The 17,320-nt window shown below is 36.8% G+C and overlaps 2 protein-coding genes across 2 annotated transcripts; both read right to left on the bottom strand.

The window, feature by feature from the left end:
- Window positions 1–784: 784 nt before the first annotated feature.
- LOC137810759 (large ribosomal subunit protein eL34-like) lies at window positions 785–2,466 on the bottom strand. The gene is made up of 4 exons (XM_068612178.1): window positions 2,234–2,466; window positions 2,037–2,116; window positions 1,185–1,294; window positions 785–1,095 (listed from the first exon to the last, which is right to left on the bottom strand). The coding sequence occupies exons 1-4, from the start codon at window positions 2,310–2,312 to the stop codon at window positions 1,002–1,004; spliced, it is 363 nt and encodes a 120-aa protein (XP_068468279.1). The 5' UTR covers window positions 2,313–2,466; the 3' UTR covers window positions 785–1,001.
- An 8,477-nt stretch (window positions 2,467–10,943) lies between these two features.
- On the bottom strand, window positions 10,944–15,778 carry LOC137810756 (uncharacterized). The gene is made up of 5 exons (XM_068612175.1): window positions 15,191–15,778; window positions 13,148–15,111; window positions 12,006–12,425; window positions 11,706–11,920; window positions 10,944–11,392 (listed from the first exon to the last, which is right to left on the bottom strand). The coding sequence occupies exons 1-5, from the start codon at window positions 15,358–15,360 to the stop codon at window positions 11,138–11,140; spliced, it is 3,024 nt and encodes a 1,007-aa protein (XP_068468276.1). The 5' UTR covers window positions 15,361–15,778; the 3' UTR covers window positions 10,944–11,137.
- Between the last annotated feature and the right edge of the window lie 1,542 nt (window positions 15,779–17,320).

Genomic DNA, 17,320 nt, shown 5'->3' with positions numbered 1-17,320 from the left:
CCAACGTCAAATTAATTTAAATTGTACCAATTTTTTTTTTCACTTTTAATTACACGTTTAAATAAATTTTAAATTAGTATTTTTTTAATAAATTACGTCAATAATTTTGACTAATGTCATAAACAATTTATACATTAATAATTACTTTATTTATTATTTTCAACTATTTTAAATATTACCTACACTTTACCGAGATTTAAGAAAAACATAATTTAAAATATTTATCATAATTTATTTAAATTTCTGATTTGCTCTTTTAAATTACATGAACAAAACTCACTAAATTTATCATTTAAAAAACAAGCAAGTATTTCTTAAAAATACTTAAAATATTTTTTTTAACTAAAATGACACTATTATAATAAAAATATTATATAATGTAGAATAAATATATCTTTATTATGCATGTAATTTTAGTTCATGTTCATTTACATTTGTCAATCAAGCGAAAAATTTTATTTGGTCATGAAAGTAAACTTCTGGTAACATCATTAAGTTTCTTCGGCTGATTATAACATAGTTTTGCAGTCTTTTTTTCCCTTCATCTTGTGCCAGAGCTAGCAGAAGCTAAAATGTTACTCACAATCTGAGGAGACCTTCGCCTATGACTGTCTAAACTGTTTACTCATTAAAATATACCAAAAAATGATACTCATTTCTGCTTCTGCATCCACTTTTAACCGGTTTTGCTATGCACTAGCACATAATCGAAACAAACAAATAGTCCAAATTGAGATGTATCACAATACGAGTAGAATATCAAAGTCCTACTGTAGAAACATAGTAAACAGAAACATCAAAATAAATTCTGAGACAAAAAAAAACTGTTATCAGAATGGCATTGACAAAGTTAACAATTGCACTAGAATGAGTCCAAGACAAACCAAATAATAGAAGCATGATTAACATAACAACTCTAATAAAATTTGTGATTTACTATAACCACACTCAAACCTAACAATCCTCCTCCAAAAAGATGTATCTCATTTTGCTGTCCAAATTTAACCTTTCAAGGCCTGCTTTTCCTTGGTCTTCTGGATCTTCAAGACCTTCTTCACAATCTTCTGCTCCTCAACTAAGAAAGCTCGGATAATCCTGTAAAATCAGAGAAGTTAAAAACTTAGACCAAACCATTAAATCACAAAAAGTTCTTCTAATTATAACAGATGTTAAGTACGACAAACCTCTCCCTGACAGCACTTCCAGACAAAACTCCACCATATGCACGGTTTACAGTCCTGCGGTTTCTAGGTAACCTTGACCTTTTGTATTCTGCAGGCCTCAAATGTGGAATCTGCAGTTATCAGACCAAAAACAGAGTTAAAAAAGTTATTCTATTAAATCTAAACACAAGAAACATAATATGCCTCTATAATACAAAAAACGTCTGGTAATCGAATCTAATGAAGCTTATAAAGACTTAAATAGAACAATCGCCAAAGGAAATCATACATCGTACAAACCAATCTGTATCAGATAATCCACTGAATGGCAACAAACCAAACTGAGACTAAACAACACATCATTCCTCATTTCATCAACCAAAATTACAAAAATAAAATATTAAATCACAAACTAGATACTCTATATTTATAAGGTATGTTTTAGCTTATCCCCACTTACCTATGCACGCCAATCTTAGAAGATTTCAAACACCCTAAACATTCATAACCCTGTTCACAAGCTTGGAAGGTAAAACATACTAAACATAAAGCTCTAATATAAACAAAATTTAAAGCAAGAAAGAACAACTCTGTGCACACATTGAATGCCTATCACATTATAATAACCAAAAAGCTGAGGCTATCGCATGTCAATTACACAAAAATCAAAATCCAAACTACGATCACAACCCTTCTCCCACACGCACTGATGCTCGTCCCATTATACACACAACATAAGGCAATTAATCATACTAGTCCAAAGTAACATATGGAGAGAGAATAAAGCGTCAAACAAAATAAGTAAATAAAAGAACCTTGAAAATTACACAACACCAAAAAAAAAAAGAATTGAAAGTGTAACAGAAAGCACACCCCCTGAATCCTCTTGCCAGTGACGGGGCACTTAGGTCCGCTAGCCCTCTTCTTGGTGGTCTGATAAACGAGTTTCCCACCTGCATTATATCCAGAACAGCGAACGTAGAAGCATTAGAGTAGAATTGAAATCGGAAGTAGAATGTTTGGATGAATAGCATAATGAAAGAATGAAATGTTCGGAATGGATGAATTACCAGGGGTCTTGACAACCCTGTGCTGGTTGGACTTTGTGGCATAACTGTGCCGCTTGCGATAGGTGAGACGCTGCACCATCTTCCTTCGATCACGCTATGCTCCTGCGTCTGTTTTGTTAGGGTTTTAGCAAGAAAGAAGAAGATGCGCCGCAAACAGCTATAAGAGGGGAGTATGGACTTTTGTTTTGATGCCCTATATCTAACGGCTATAAAGAGACGTTAATTCCTCACCCTTAGATGAATGTTATCTTCTATGTTAAAAAGGGAAAATATTTAATCTATTATAGTTATATAATAATATTAAGTAATTTTTTTCTTTAAATTATTTTTTCTATTTTATCCTTATATTAATATTTTATTTTATTTTATTTTATTTTTAGGAACATGGTATATTTTTTATTTTTTTATATTTTCAAAATTTTTAAATTTTAATTTTTTCAAATTTTAAAACCCTAAAGTCTTACATTTCAAATTTCGAAACAAAATTTTTAAATATGTTAGGTAAAAATTAGAAACAAAATTTTATTTAAAATATTTTATGAAAATATGTATGTAAGAATAGTTTTCAAATTGATTTAAAAAGTCGTCTTTAATCTCTTTATTGGATTTGAATATCTTCACTACCATAAACCCACATACCCACTTTACTTTTCACTTTCTTTTTTTTACCTTACTTTCCATTTTCGTTAATCCTTACTTTCCATTTTCTTTTCCTTTTTCATGTAAAAGCATATTTTCATTCTCAATTATTTTTCTCTTTCTATGTTTTGATTAATCTTTGTGGAACCCTAATTTGACCTTTGTATTATGAAATTGTAATTAAAGTTTGTGACTAGATGGAGGGGAATGAGTTAACAAAAGGGGTTGCGGGCACCATGATAGGAATGCAGAGGCCCACTCGTCTAGACCCATTAGAATGACCCGAAAACCCACTTACCTAAGTGACTATGTGTGAAGAGAATTATGCTGAGTCATATACAATTCTGTTTTTCTGCTGAATCATAGGGGTAGATACGCAATCCAATTTTGTTTTGTTGTTTCCTAGTATTGCGGGTTGCTAATGATTGGCGTTAAATAATTTGTTTAAATACTACTATGATGAAAGTAATGAATATAAGAAAATAATTATTTCCTATCTTCTCTCTCTTATATGTTTTCTGGAGGTTTCTTCCCTTGACCTCGAATCCAAGGGAGTGACCCTAGGTCTATCAATTGGTCTGACTTGCCATCTCACCACCATGATCGAACACAATACACGCTCCAAAGTCACCTCCGACCGCCTGGAAGAGGTCGTTCTTCGTCTCACCCAAAATCAAACCACCCTCACCTCTAACCAACATGAACTTTCCCTCAAAATTGATTCCATTCTCGAACAACTGAACTCTCTTAGCACCACATTCAACCCACCCAACCCCCCTCCCCACCCACCACCACCACTGATAAGTGTCTAATTTCAGTAATATTTCATATTAAAATATAGGCACTTATGAGGATTTATTGCTAATTTACATATAAAATAATCCCTAATTTATGAATTTATACCTTTTTACATTTTTTATGATCTTTATTTGAATAAGAGTATTTTATTCCCAAATTTGGTGTTAATTGCAGATTTCTAAGGAAGATTGGAGATTTGGATTAAAGATGAATGATTTGAGCTAAAAAGATAAAGATAGAAGGTCCCAGAATGGAAAAAGATGCATAGGAAGATTGGGCCTTTTTTTATGTTTTATCATTTAGCCCGTTAGCACGACACAATAAACAACCTAACCCTAGAAAACTAGGATAAATAGAGGGCTAGAGGCTCAACCTTAGGGTGCCAGATTGAGAGGAAAACACCATAGAGTGAATTGTAACCCCAATTGGGAGAATGGAAGGTGATAGAAGTATGCGTGGCTAATTCTACCCTTTGGGATTGTGAGTAATCTGCTCAAACTCTTATGTATTGAGGTGATATTTTATATATTAATATTCAGTTCTTGATTGATTATTGGTATTGTTGTTTTACTTTTAATTTTCCGTGACAAATTGAGAATCTTAAATCTGACTAGGAGGTATTTTTAGGGTTCGGACCTAAACAACAATACTTAACATATTTGAGTGCTAGGAATAGACTTGAAATGTTAATTGCTATTAAACGTCTGAGCTTCGTTCTAAGTTGTTCTTATAATTATGCGAGGGATCGATAGTTAGGGGACATTCTTAAGAATTTTATATGCGAGGAATCGATATAAATGATTTTTATACGGGCATCAATTTCAATCAAAGAACTTAATATTGACATGCTAATCAAAATACTTGAGAGTGAGAGAGATGAAACTAATCCTTATTTTTCCAATTGAAACAACTAATTCTTTGTTTGTTTTCTTATTGATCAGTGTCAACACAATTAATTCAAAACTCTTTTAATTGTTCTGTTTTTATATTTAGCGATTATTGTACTCGATAATTCACTGTTCCTTGTGGGATCGATATCCGTCCTTAGGGACAATTATTACTTTTGACAAACGCGGTGCACTTGCCGTAAAAAGCACCACCCTATACCAATCAACCACTTATTAAGCTTGAGGTTCCACGTTTTGATGGTAATGATGCCATGGGATGGATCTTCAAAATCTCACAATTCTTCGATTACCAAGGGACACCCGACGAGGACCGTATCACAGTGGCATCATTCTACATGGATGGCCATGCTCTGAGTTGGTTTCAATGGATGTTTCGCAACGACTTCATCATGTCGTGGCCTAGCTTGCTCTAAGCTCTCGAAACTAGATTTGCGTCATCGTTCTATGACGACCCCAAAGGAGCCTTGTTCAAACTTACTCAACGTGGTACTGTCAATGATTATTTGAATGAGTTTGAACGTTTGGCAAATCGCATTGTTGGCCTCGTTCCTTCGTTCCTCCTTAGTTGCTTCATCTCCGGACTCTCACCGGACATTCGCAGAGAGGTTCAAACCTTACAATCTTTGTCTCTACCTCAAGCCATGGCCCTGGCAAAACTCCACGAAGACAAGATTGAGGATCGTCGTCGCGGTTACAAGGGTAAACTTACTACACCTGCACCATCCCCAACCACCAACACTACCACAACCCCACTGCTTCCTACCCCACCTAAAATCCAATTCCGTAGGTTGAGCCCAGAGGAAAGAGTTGTCGTAGAGAGAAGGGTCTTTGCTCTAATTGCGACGAAAAATTTGGCCCAACCACAATTGTAAGGCTCGTTTCTTCCTATTAATCGGTCAAGATGATGAACAATATCTTGACCCCCACCCCCTCCCATCATCGAATCCCTCCCTCCATACCTTGACCACATAGACGCCCAAATCAGCTTCAACGCTCTTTCGGGTTCCTCGACACCTGAAGCATTTCGTTTATATGGACAGATTGGTCAATCCCGCGTTACTATCCTCATCGATGGTGGTAGCACGCACAACTTTGTGCAAACTCGGGTAGCTAAATTCCTCGCACTACCCACAAAAGTTACACACGGGCTAAAGGTCACGGTAGGCAATGGAACAATACTCGATTGTTTGCACATGTGTCCTCACACTACTGTGTCTTTTCAAGGTTTCACTTTTGATGTGGACTTGCATGTACTCCCTATTAATGGTGCAGATATTGTATTGGGGATTCAGTGGCTCAAACGTTTGGGTCCCATCATTACTGATTATGACACAATGACCATGCAATTTATCAAACACGGGAAGCTCGTCCGATTTCATGCAGATGCTCCTACCAAGCTTGTGGACGCCTCTGCACTACAGGTCAAACGACTCCTTCAAACCAATGTCGCATCTGCATTTTTTCACATTTCCATCACTAAAACCAAATCCCTAAACATTGACCCTACCCCACACCAACATATCCCAGAAATAGCCTCCCTCGTGACTGCATACCACATCATTTTTCAGACACCTACTCAACTCACTCCGTCCCACAATACTACCCACAAAATACACTTATTACCCAATTCTAACCCCGTAAATGTGCGACCATATCGCTACCCACACTTCCAAAAGGTAGAAATAGAGCAACAGGTCGATGAAATGCTATCCTCAGGTATGATTCAACTCAACCACAACCCATTTTCTTCCCCTGTTTTGCTGGTTAAGAAAAAGGACGGGAGTTGGCATTTTTGCGTGGACTACCGGGCTTTAAACTCGATCACCATAAATGATCGCTTTCCAATGTCTACCATTGATGAACATTTAGATGAATTGGCCAATGCCTCTTGGTTTTCTAAACTTGATTTGAGGCAAGGATTTCACCAAATCCTTATGGATGAACACGACATCCCTAAGACAGCTTTCCGCACCCACCAAGGCCACTATGAATATAGGGTCATGCCATTTGGGCTTTGTAATGCCCCTTCCACTTTTCAGGCAACCATGAACGAGCTTCTCAAACCATTCCTTCGCAAGTTTGCAGCTGTGTTCTTCGATGACATTCTTATATATAGTAGCTCATTCGAAGCACATCTTTCCCACTTGGAGTGTGTTTTTCAGGCACTGCGAGATGGACAATTCTTTCTCAAAGATTCTAAGTGCCTCTTTGGTAAACATCAATTGGAGTATCTCGGCCACATAATGTCCCAAAAGGGCGTGGCACCTGAGCCATAAAAAATACAGGCCATGTTGGATTGACCCGTTCCCACCACCATTAAGTCCTTGCGAGGATTTCTTGGACTCACAGGTTTTTACCACAAATTTATCAAGGGATATGAAGCTATTGCTTCACCTCTAACTGATTTCCTGCACATGGATTGTTTTCAGTGGAATCTGAATGCACAACTAGCATTTGAACACCTCAAGAAGGCTATCACAGAGGCCCCGGTTCTTATTCTTCCTGACTTCACTGTCCCCTTTGTTTTGGAAACCGATGCATCAGGCCTGGCCATGGAGGTTGTTCTCATGCAACATTCACATCCCATTGCTTTCTTTAGAAAACCTTTTTGTCCTAGATTACAACGAGCTTCTACATATGTTAGGGAGCTGCATGCAATCACCACGGTTGTGCGCAAGTGGCGCCAATATTTGTTGGGTCACCCATTTGTCATTCTAACAGATCATAAGAGCTTGAAGGAATTGATGTATCAAGTAATCTAAACACCTGAGCAACAAGTTTATCTCTCCAAACTTCTGGGCTACGATTATTCCATCCAATATAAAGTGGGGAAAAGCAATATTGTCACAGATGCCTTATCTTGCATCTCTAAGCACAATGAAGGTCAATTTTTCGTGCTTTCCATGCCCAACTTCACCTTCTTGGAGGACCTGCGCAAGTCCTTAATTGATAGCCCCGATTTTTAGAAATTAGTCACACAAATACAACACAACCCCGCCTCTTTTACAGATTATAAAATTCAGAATGGTCTCATTTTCTTCAAAGGAAAGATCTGGCTCGACCATACTAATCACTTTAAACAGCTACTGGTGGAGGAATACCATAAGACTCCTTTGGGAGGCCATATGGGGGTAGCAAAGTCCTTACATAGGTTGCAAGAAAGTTTTTACTGGACCGACATGCGCAAGGATGTCCAGCACTTCATTTCTCATTGTAGCATTTGCCAACAAGTCAAGTATGAGACCAAGAAACCGGCAGGCGTACTTCAGCCACTGCCAATCCCAACAACCATTTGGGAAGACCTTTCCTTGGATTTTATCTCTGACCTACCACCATCCCAGGGCCATATTATTATTATTGTTGTGGTGGATCCTTTTTCTAAGGGTGCTCACTTTGGCGCACTTCCCCCAAAGTATGGGGCTTTCAAGGTGGCTTCTGTTTTTTTGGACTTGGTTTGCAAACACCATGGCTTCCCTCGTAGCCTAGTCTCAGATCGTGACCCCATTTTCATCATTCAATTCTGGCAAGAGTTGTTTAAAGTATGTGGCACAAAATTGCGCATGAGCACCTCATACCATCCTGAAACTGATGGTCAAACGGAGGTCCTTAATCGAGTACTTGAGTAGTATTTGTGTTCCTTTGTTTCTGCTAAACCTTCCAGCTGGAACAAATTTCTTTCTCTAGCAGAATGGTCTTACAATACTGTTGTCCATTCCTCTACTGGAGTCACACCTTTCGAGCTTATGTATGGCAAAAGTCCTCCATCCATACCCCACTATTTGCTTGGTTCATCTTCCATTGAAGCTGTTGACAATTTGTTGGCTTCTAGACAAGAACTGTTGCTCAAATTAAGGAACCGTTTGCTCAAGGTTCAAGTTGCCATGAAACTACAAGCTGATAGCAAAAGGAGAGATATATCATATAATATAGAAGACTGGGTTTATGTCAAATTGCAGCCTTAGCGCCAGAGTTCTATTTCTAATTTGACATATCATAAATTATCTAAAAGGTTTTATGGTCCTTTTCAAATCATAGAACAGATTGGGGCAGTTGCTTATCGTTTGAATTTACCCTCTGGTTCAAAGATACACCCCGTGTTTCATTGCTCTTTGCTGAAACTTCACAAAGGTCCTCTCATTCACAATACTGATCCATTACCACCGGATACCCACGATAACCATCTTATGGTTCAACCTTTGACTATTTTGGACCGCAAATGGGACACTTCTACTTCGCCACCTTCTCTCTTAGTATTGGTGCAATGGCTGGGTTTGGCTCCGGAAGACACAAGCTGGGAAAAATGGGATGATCTTCAACACAAGTTTCACCTTGAGGACAAGGTGGTTCTCCTAGAGGAGGGTGATGATAGGAATGCAAAGGCCCACTCGTCCATACCCATTAGGATGACCCGAAAAGCCACTTACCTAAGTGACTATATGTGAAGGAGAATAATGCTAAGTCATATACAATTCTGTTTTTCTGCTGAGTCATAGGGGTAGATACGCAATCCAATTCTGTTTTGCTGTTTCCTAGTATTGCGGGTTGCCAATGATTGGCGTTAGATAATTTGTTTAAATACTACTATGGTGAAAGGAATGAATATAAGAAAAGAATTATTTCCTATCTTCTCTCTTATATGTTTTCTGGAGGTTTCTTCCCTTGACCTCGAATCCAAGGGACCTCTATCACACCATCACAACAATCAATAATTCTCTTTATGTCCATTTCAATTTGTGAAACACTAATTTAACATTTTTCTTATGAAATTGTGAATGAAACATGTGACTAGAGGTATAAGAAGGACTCAACAAGAGGAGGCAAAGGGTAAGTGATGAAAGTCCTTGATCATAAGACGTTTTCTAGAAACAATTTTATGGATTTAAATAAAATCATATAGATCAGTGACTAAAATATATTCTCATTTCGTTTTATGGAAAAAGTTACTTTCAATCTGATTTACTTATTCACAATCTTCAAACATGGAGAAACTCAGTTAGAAGAACTTAGAAAGAGGAAGAACGTAAAAAAAGGAAGACACTGAACCCCAAGACACTATTTCCCGTGCGTGTTCCTATCATATTTGGGCTTACCCCCAAGCGCAAGGTTCCAATGCAAAGGAACATTGTTAAAAGTGTGTAATCTAGATTCGGTGCGTGTTGCATCCTTGAAAAAAAGTTGCATGCGCTTCTACATCCACTGGAGAGTGTAGGGAAATGTTAGTAGTTTTGTTTGTGAATAGAAAAAAATGCTTCCTTTTGGGATTTGATTGGGAGGGTTAAGAATAAGGGGGGTGGTGGTGATGGAGGATATGAAGGAATGTGGTTGATGGTGGTGGTAAATGATAAGAACGATTTGATTAAGTCTTTCTACGGGTCCAAAGCAAAGAAAAGAGAAGCATATTTCATTATATTTTCTTCTTTTGTATATAATATTTTTTATGTTTAATGTTGATTAAATTGATAATGAATTTTTGGTTTATTACTTAATGGTGTCACATGTGCTATAACAATAAAAGTAAAAAATGCGAATTCGTAATTATAATAGTAATACAAACAATAAAACTAACTAGTTTACAATTTACAACTTTTTTATTAAATGTAATAATTATAGAAAAATAATATTTAACTGGCAAAGATTCTATAAAATCTATTCTAATAAAATAAATTATGGTTTATAATTTATTATAACATTTTAAAAATGTTTATATTTTTATAAAACTTAATCATGCTAATTTTTATGAGGTTATTTTTTTTAAAGTAAAATATATTAAATAGTATATTTTATTTAAGTGATTTATTATATATTTTCTTATAAATTATGCATTATATATGTATTAATATTAAAAAAAGCATAAATTGAGAAATTGATCTAGTTTAATAGTATATTATTATAAATATATAAGTTCAATTTGACAATTTTTTAAGAGCATAAAGTAAAAAAATAATATTCAATTTAAAAAAAATAAAAAATAAAAAAATGAACGCGGGTCAGCTCTTATGCGGAGCGAGACGAAAATTCTAGTCCGCACTAACTTTGCGAGGCGAGTCAAGTGCGGGGCGGGCCTATACGGGGCGGATTGACCCACTCCCCTATTATAAAGTAATAATAAAAGTATCCCTATTTTTTTTTAATTTTTTTTTTAAAATAAAAAAATGTTTTTCTAGCGTATAAATGCCAGGTAAAATAACTTCAATTATAGACAATATCTTTGATGAAAGATTTGAGATGACCCTTCTATTCCTTGACAGAATAAAAATATAAGAGAGAAATTTAAATTTATGAGAGGATTTTGAATAGATATTTTTATGTTAAATACAAAATTTAGGACATAAAATAGAAAAAGAACTTAGAAAGATCACACAGTCTGAAATAACCAAGCTTGCCATTTATTATATTACCATGATGTATAAGCATCAAGCTTATGTATACATATATACACTGAGAATGTATGTCCCAATTTCTGTGTAATATAGGATATCATTTTCTGTGAAAAGGTATCCCTATCTCTATTCCTCTACCATTTTTTCTTCCTCTACAATTTAGAACAAATTGATTGGAGTCAACATGGAAAAAGCATGAAGGAAGGTTCCACCTGGACAATCTTCCTGCTCAAAAACTTGATTCTGTGTAACTTCTCATTACACCATATTAGCTGTTCTTTTTTCAATCTGGACATGTTTAACACCCTTGAAATCAATCTCAACCCCACCTGAGCAACCAATTGCTCATGATCAAGTTCATCTTCATGATGCTTTTGGAACTTCTTCACTATGCAATTCCCGGTTCTCACTATGTCCTTCAGCCTTCTCTCCTTCTGCAACATATAACCCAGCATTGTAAGCAAATGAGAACACTTGATTAAATTCTCACCTTAGTCCCTCTATACATTTTAATTTTCACACTACTAAAACATGATTTTAGTGTGTCTTAGGCTATGTTTGGATAAAGATTGAAAAATATTTATGCTAATCTTAATGCACCAAATGAAGAACAAAAAAAGTGTTGCTTCCAAGATATAAGTACATTTGAACATCTAACATAAACACAGGCTATACTTGAGAAAAAGAAATTAGTTTCTTCTATTAAGGTTAAGGACTAAGATGAGATTTAGTTACTAAAGAACATACTTTCTGTAGTTGTGCTTTAGTGTCCACCATAAGACCAGGAATCATAGGGTCTTTAAGATAAACTCTGTGGTGCTGAGAAGCTTTAAAGATAACATTCCCATAATCTTTATCTGCCCGAACAAATTCCCAGAACACCCGCATTGATTCCTTGATGATCTCTGCCAACCTTCCACTTGCAATAGCAGCATCCTCTTCCCCATCTCCTTTACCATCTTCTGCAAAACAATAACAACAGAAACTAAGCATCTCACTCAAGGTGGCACCTTTTGAAGGAATGAAATAATGCTTCATTTTGCTCACCTTTAATGCCTGGAACATGGAGCAAGTTGCGAATCACGCATCGATTCTTGACATAGTTCTGTAGCCTAGGGCCTTGGAATGGTTCATTCTCTATGAATCTTTGAACTAGTACTTGAAAAAGTTGAAACTCACCAGCAACATGATTATACCTATGGCTATGAGACCCTTGTGAATCATAATGCTGTAACTCAAGGGCTTTCTTGTGTTGCCAACACAGGATTTCCCAAGAGAGGCAAACCTGCCCAACATATACCAATTCCAAATCTCTATGCAGTTCATGCACCAACTTTATCAATGGGTCGGATGAGTTCTTTGATGCTTTGCGTGGCCACAAGTTCTGAGAGATTACAGGCTTTGCACCATGGATGGTGGATTTTGGTATTGAAATTAATTTGAGAGGGTCTTTTAGTTGAAGAAGACCTGCAATTGATGACAAAGAAAATTAATCAGTGCAGATGCAAACATGATCATTGCTAAATAAACAAGTTTTCTTTGCTTAGAGTATAATATTAGAAAGCATTAACTAAACAAAAGTTTCAAACATAGTCAAAACTCTAAAAGTAATATTGAAGGTTCCCTCAACTTTATTGAATGCTTTGTACAGTAGAAGAAGGAGAATCAATCTCATTCGCTTATATTTTAATGTATAAAGTGGACATCTAGGGAAAGTAGAGAAAAGATTGGTAGGGAATGGAATTGAAATTTATGATGCCGACTTCTCACTATCTCTGGCTTTATTATTGAAAAATAAACAAGACAGAGTAGCTTTATGCGCGCATAATTAGCAAATATGATGGGGTCAAGATATGCAATGGCCCACCATGTCATGATTGTATCCAGGAGCCTTCTTCAAAAATTTCTTCCCGCTGATTGATTGTGACCAAAATTCATGAAAAAATTATGTAATCATAAAAGATTATAAAAATGGCCAAGAACAAACTACAATATGCAGTCTTGGAAATAGAAGTTCTAATTGGGCACAAGGGATCATCAGTTGAAGATTGAAGATTTAAGACTCAAGACTTCATGTTTTTTATTTTTATCATACCTGATTCAAAATTTACTAAAAACATTGAAATTGTTCAAATCTGAAATGTTCTACAGCAAGAGTTTAACATAGAAGAAGTTAATTTAGTTCTCACCTAATGCATGCATGGTCTGGTAATTCAAGATATCAAGTTTCTTCATCTTCTCTTCATAGCTCTTGTAAACCTTTAGAATTTCATCCATTTGATCCTTGTATTCAAGCTTCTCTTCAAATTCCATTGGCTTTGGATCTTCAACACCTCTTGAGGATACTCTTTCCTCCTTCTCCTCCACCACCACCTCTTCCTCTTCATCTACCTCCTCCTCTTCTTCTAAAATTGTGGCAAGTCCTCCTTGTCTTGAATTTTTCAATTCCAATCTCAGTTGTTCCACCAAATCATCATGCTCCCATTCAAGGTCGCCCTCATCGGATTCTGAGTTACTCAATTCATCCTCCCACTTAGTTTCTTCACCTTTCTCCAACTCATTCCTGAATACCTCTTCTTTTTTATCTTTGACCACAACTTTGGCAGAGTCTTTACCACCAAAACCATGTGCGTTGAAGGGTTTCAAACCCTTCATGCAGGGTTCCATTTCCACATACCCATCTTCCGAATAAATGCCTTGAGCACTAAATTCTGAAATCTTTTCATCAAATGAAGATTGCTTTGCCTCCGCATCTCCCTCCCTTTCCTCTCTCATTATCAGCTTCAGAATCTCAGGTTCAAACCCTTCACCACCATTTTTACCACCCAGAAACTGGTACACAATTGAATCATCAATTTTGTTGCTGTTACCCCAGATTACACCACTTGAGCTTGACGACTCTGACTCTGAATCTGAAGTGAGCGAGTTTTCATTGTAAAGAAAATAATCTTCATCAGATGAATCGGATCCACCAAACATTTCACTCTCAAAGTGAAGTGGAATATGGGTGGAAGAGGCTGAAACCTGATCTTGAGCAGAGTTCTCTGTCTTTACTTGAGATACAGGGTCTTCCTCTGAACCAAACTCCGAAAATTCCTTGTCGGCAATAATTTCGGTGCTGGCATATGCATTGTCAGAAACGGTTAAAACATCTGGACCCATGTAAAATTCTCGAAAACTGAACCTCAACAATGTTGGTTCCTCCATGAACCCACTTATATCTTTTCCTGATAAGTACTCGCACTTGCTTGTGGTTGTTACAGAGTTATCCTTCAAAGACACAGACCCATATGCTTCTTCTTCTCTTTCTTCTCTCTCTGTATCATCACCATGAGCATTAGACTCTTGTTCCTTGAAAACAGAGCCCTCATTTTCTTCTTTTTTCTTCCCATCGCCACTTACAGTTTCTTCAGAGACATTCTCCTTTAAAACATCATTCCTTGTTTCATTTCCACCAATTTCCATCACTTCTTCATGAACAACAGGGTCAATCTCCCCATACGAAGGTTTTTCTATTTTCTCTTCTCTCTCCACACTTTCTTGATCGATATCAGTGCTATACTCTATGGAAACAGAGATCTCGAATTCATCATCACCAACCTTTTCAACATTTTGATGAACATCTAAGTTAGTCTCCAGGGAAACAAACTCCTCTGTTTCTCTTTTAGTTTCCGTGCTATCTTCATGAATAACAGAGTCGAGGGAGCTAATTTTCATAATAATATAACCCTCTTCTTCTATTCCCTTACTCATACCATCTTCACCAATGTCAAACTCAATTTCTTTTGAAACAAAGCTCTCCGCGGACACCTCTGTTTTCATCCCATCTTCATGAACATCACAGTGGGTGTCCACGAAAACCGAGCACTTATTTTCTCCATCTTTTTTCTCACTTTCACGAGCAATCTCCGTGGAAAAAACAGAGTTCTCAGTTTTTCCACCTCTTCTCTCACTTTCAGGAGCAACCTCCATGAAAAAGGTGGAGCACTCTGTTTCTCTCCATGTCTCTTGATGAAAATCATCACTCCAAAACAGAAAACTTGCCAGCTCCTCTCGGAACCCATCAATCTCAGAATCAGAATACTGGTTCCTCTCAACATGTGGTAGTTTCTGAACAACAGCGTCATCTTTTGCATCTCCCAGATGAAGAAACCTGAAGTGAAAAAAAAGTACTCATACTCATTTGCTCATCCCATAAAATACTTCAAAATAACAATAAAAGTTAGCCAAACCTGAAGATATATCCGAGCACCAATCCCAAAGCATAGAGCACATAATTGCAAAGGAACACCCGCAGAGAACAAAAGGCCCACATCATGTTCACACAAACAAAATCATTCACAACTCGTAGGTTGATGGAATCAATGTGGGTCTTAGCCATAAAGAGGCTCCTTGTTCCCATTCAATCCAAATAAATCAACCTTGGGAAATGAAAGGTCTTGTTTTCATGTCCAGGAAAATTCCAAACCAAATTACACCCTAAAGAATACTTTGGTCATGAAAATTTCCATTTCAAACATTCATTGTTGGAGAGTGGACTCTTCCCACTTGACGACAGGGAAATAAGTGGAAGAAGGAGATCTGGGCAGTGATGATTAGTTTTTGGACAAAAAGAGCGAGATTGTGGGAGAAGATTGTGCTCTCCTGTACACTGGACACTATTTTGTTCGAGTCTGATAAGACTTGTTATAAATATTATTCGAGAAAGATAAGATTATTATGAATAATGTTTGATTTATAACATGGGAATTTCTAGTAGACAACTAAAGAGAAATTGATTGCACTTGTTTTGGTTTGGTAGCAGTTAAAGTAGTTTCCATAACAGTTATGTGGGTTTTCATGGTGGTACGTGTTATTCTGCTTGACACGTGTGAGAGTTGAAGTGGACACTGGGTTTGCCTTTAAGGCAATTTTTTCTTTTCTGTATTTGTTCACTAACTTGGAATTAGTGGGTGGTGATTGGACTCAGTAGGTCAATGTCTTGCACGGTTAGCAACAATGAAAATTTTTCCTCTGAGTTGGCAGGGATAAGAGGACTCAGGGTGTGTTTTAGTTGTTAATTTATCTTAAATCCAAGTACATATTCTGATCCCACTGCCTCTGATTTGTGATCATGAAACCAAACCCACCTGCTAGAAGAAAAAAAAAATAACAGTGATGAATCCCGGTAAGAAGAAAGATCTCATGTCTATATGTCCACTTGTACTCGATCAGAGTGCTGAACTCAATGTTCGGTGATCCAACATCGGTACCTGTGTTAAGCAGGTCAACTCGGTGATCTGGTCGAGTTAATGGGCCACATAAGTAGACCTCATGTATGAATGCGTTGAGGTTCATTCATATACTCAACGTGTATAAGGCTTGGTAAGCAAAAAAGTGCGAGTGGTGTGTTTAGTACATTCAGGTTTAGCACAAGTAAAATATTCTCTAGAATGCATAAGCCCAAGAAAGCTAGTGTTTTGGGGATAAGCTGCATGCATGATACGTAAAAGGCTTGTACGCCTATCGTGGACAGATGGTCCCTAATGCTGAAACATAAGTTGGTACCCTGGCGGCCATGCTGTTAAGATTATGCATTTCAAATGTGGAAAGATTATGTGCGGTTGTGGTACTAAGATTGTGTGCATTGTAACATACTCCTCCCATCAAACCTACTTTCGCTCGAGATAAGGTTTTCGTGAAAGAAGGGTTGTTACAGGAGGTAACCGAAAAGTAGTCTATAAAATAAACTTAAGATTCCTGATAAAGGTACACCGTTTCTAAGACTGAAACTACTTGTTTACTTACTCATTGTTTCTATAAGCCTTGTACTGACTTGATCATCAAAGTGCAATCAACAGGTATGACCTCCTCTGTTTCAAATGGAGCCGCGTTCCAACATTCAAAGGAAAGAGAAAATCCCAACAGAGACAGACGAAGTCACAATCTGTTCGTAGAGTCAACCGACAACAAGGTCAACCGACAAGAACACCACTCTTAACACTTTTTCAATTATATAAATGAAACGTGAAAGATTTAAATTTACTCATTGATAAACATGATTTGATTAATGAATCCACACTGTGCATGCAAATAAGATATGTGTGTAACATGTGATCATGGATTCAGTGACTAACCAGACTTAACAGTGTGAAGATTTGGAATCTAGCAGCGTGTCTACAAATAGGAAAAGGTTAGATAAACTTCATTATCAAAGTTGAAGTGTCCATTTATGAAATTGCATTATGTTTATTATTTCGAAATTCGTATATTTATAAAATTTGGGACGATTAAACAAAAGCAAAAGCAAAAGGCTATTAATTTTGGACGTGACTCTGAATAGTTTAAGAAGTGGTTGTTTGTGGCGTCACGAAGGAAGATGA

The sequence above is a fragment of the Phaseolus vulgaris genome, chromosome 2 (assembly GCF_000499845.2).
Source record: "Phaseolus vulgaris cultivar G19833 chromosome 2, P. vulgaris v2.0, whole genome shotgun sequence".
Taxonomy (NCBI): domain Eukaryota; kingdom Viridiplantae; phylum Streptophyta; class Magnoliopsida; order Fabales; family Fabaceae; genus Phaseolus; species Phaseolus vulgaris.
The sequence above is the reverse complement of the archived record's forward strand: the minus strand, read 5'-3'. Positions and strand labels throughout refer to the sequence as shown.

Excerpts from the sequence above, each read along its gene's own strand:
- LOC137810756 (XM_068612175.1), bottom strand. The coding sequence starts at position 15,360 with ATGGGAACAAGGAGCCTCTTTATGGCTAAGACCCACATTGATTCCATC. Across the intron at positions 12,426-13,147 it reads CCAGACCATGCATGCATTAG|GTCTTCTTCAACTAAAAGAC; the intron begins GTGAGAACTAAA and ends CATCAATTGCAG. Across the intron at positions 11,921-12,005 it reads CCATGTTCCAGGCATTAAAG|AAGATGGTAAAGGAGATGGG; the intron begins GTGAGCAAAATG and ends ATTGTTTTGCAG.
- LOC137810759 (XM_068612178.1), bottom strand. The coding sequence starts at position 2,312 with ATGGTGCAGCGTCTCACCTATCGCAAGCGGCACAGTTATGCCACAAAG. Across the intron at positions 2,117-2,233 it reads CAGGGTTGTCAAGACCCCTG|GTGGGAAACTCGTTTATCAG; the intron begins GTAATTCATCCA and ends GATATAATGCAG. Across the intron at positions 1,096-1,184 it reads GGAAGTGCTGTCAGGGAGAG|GATTATCCGAGCTTTCTTAG; the intron begins GTTTGTCGTACT and ends CTGATTTTACAG.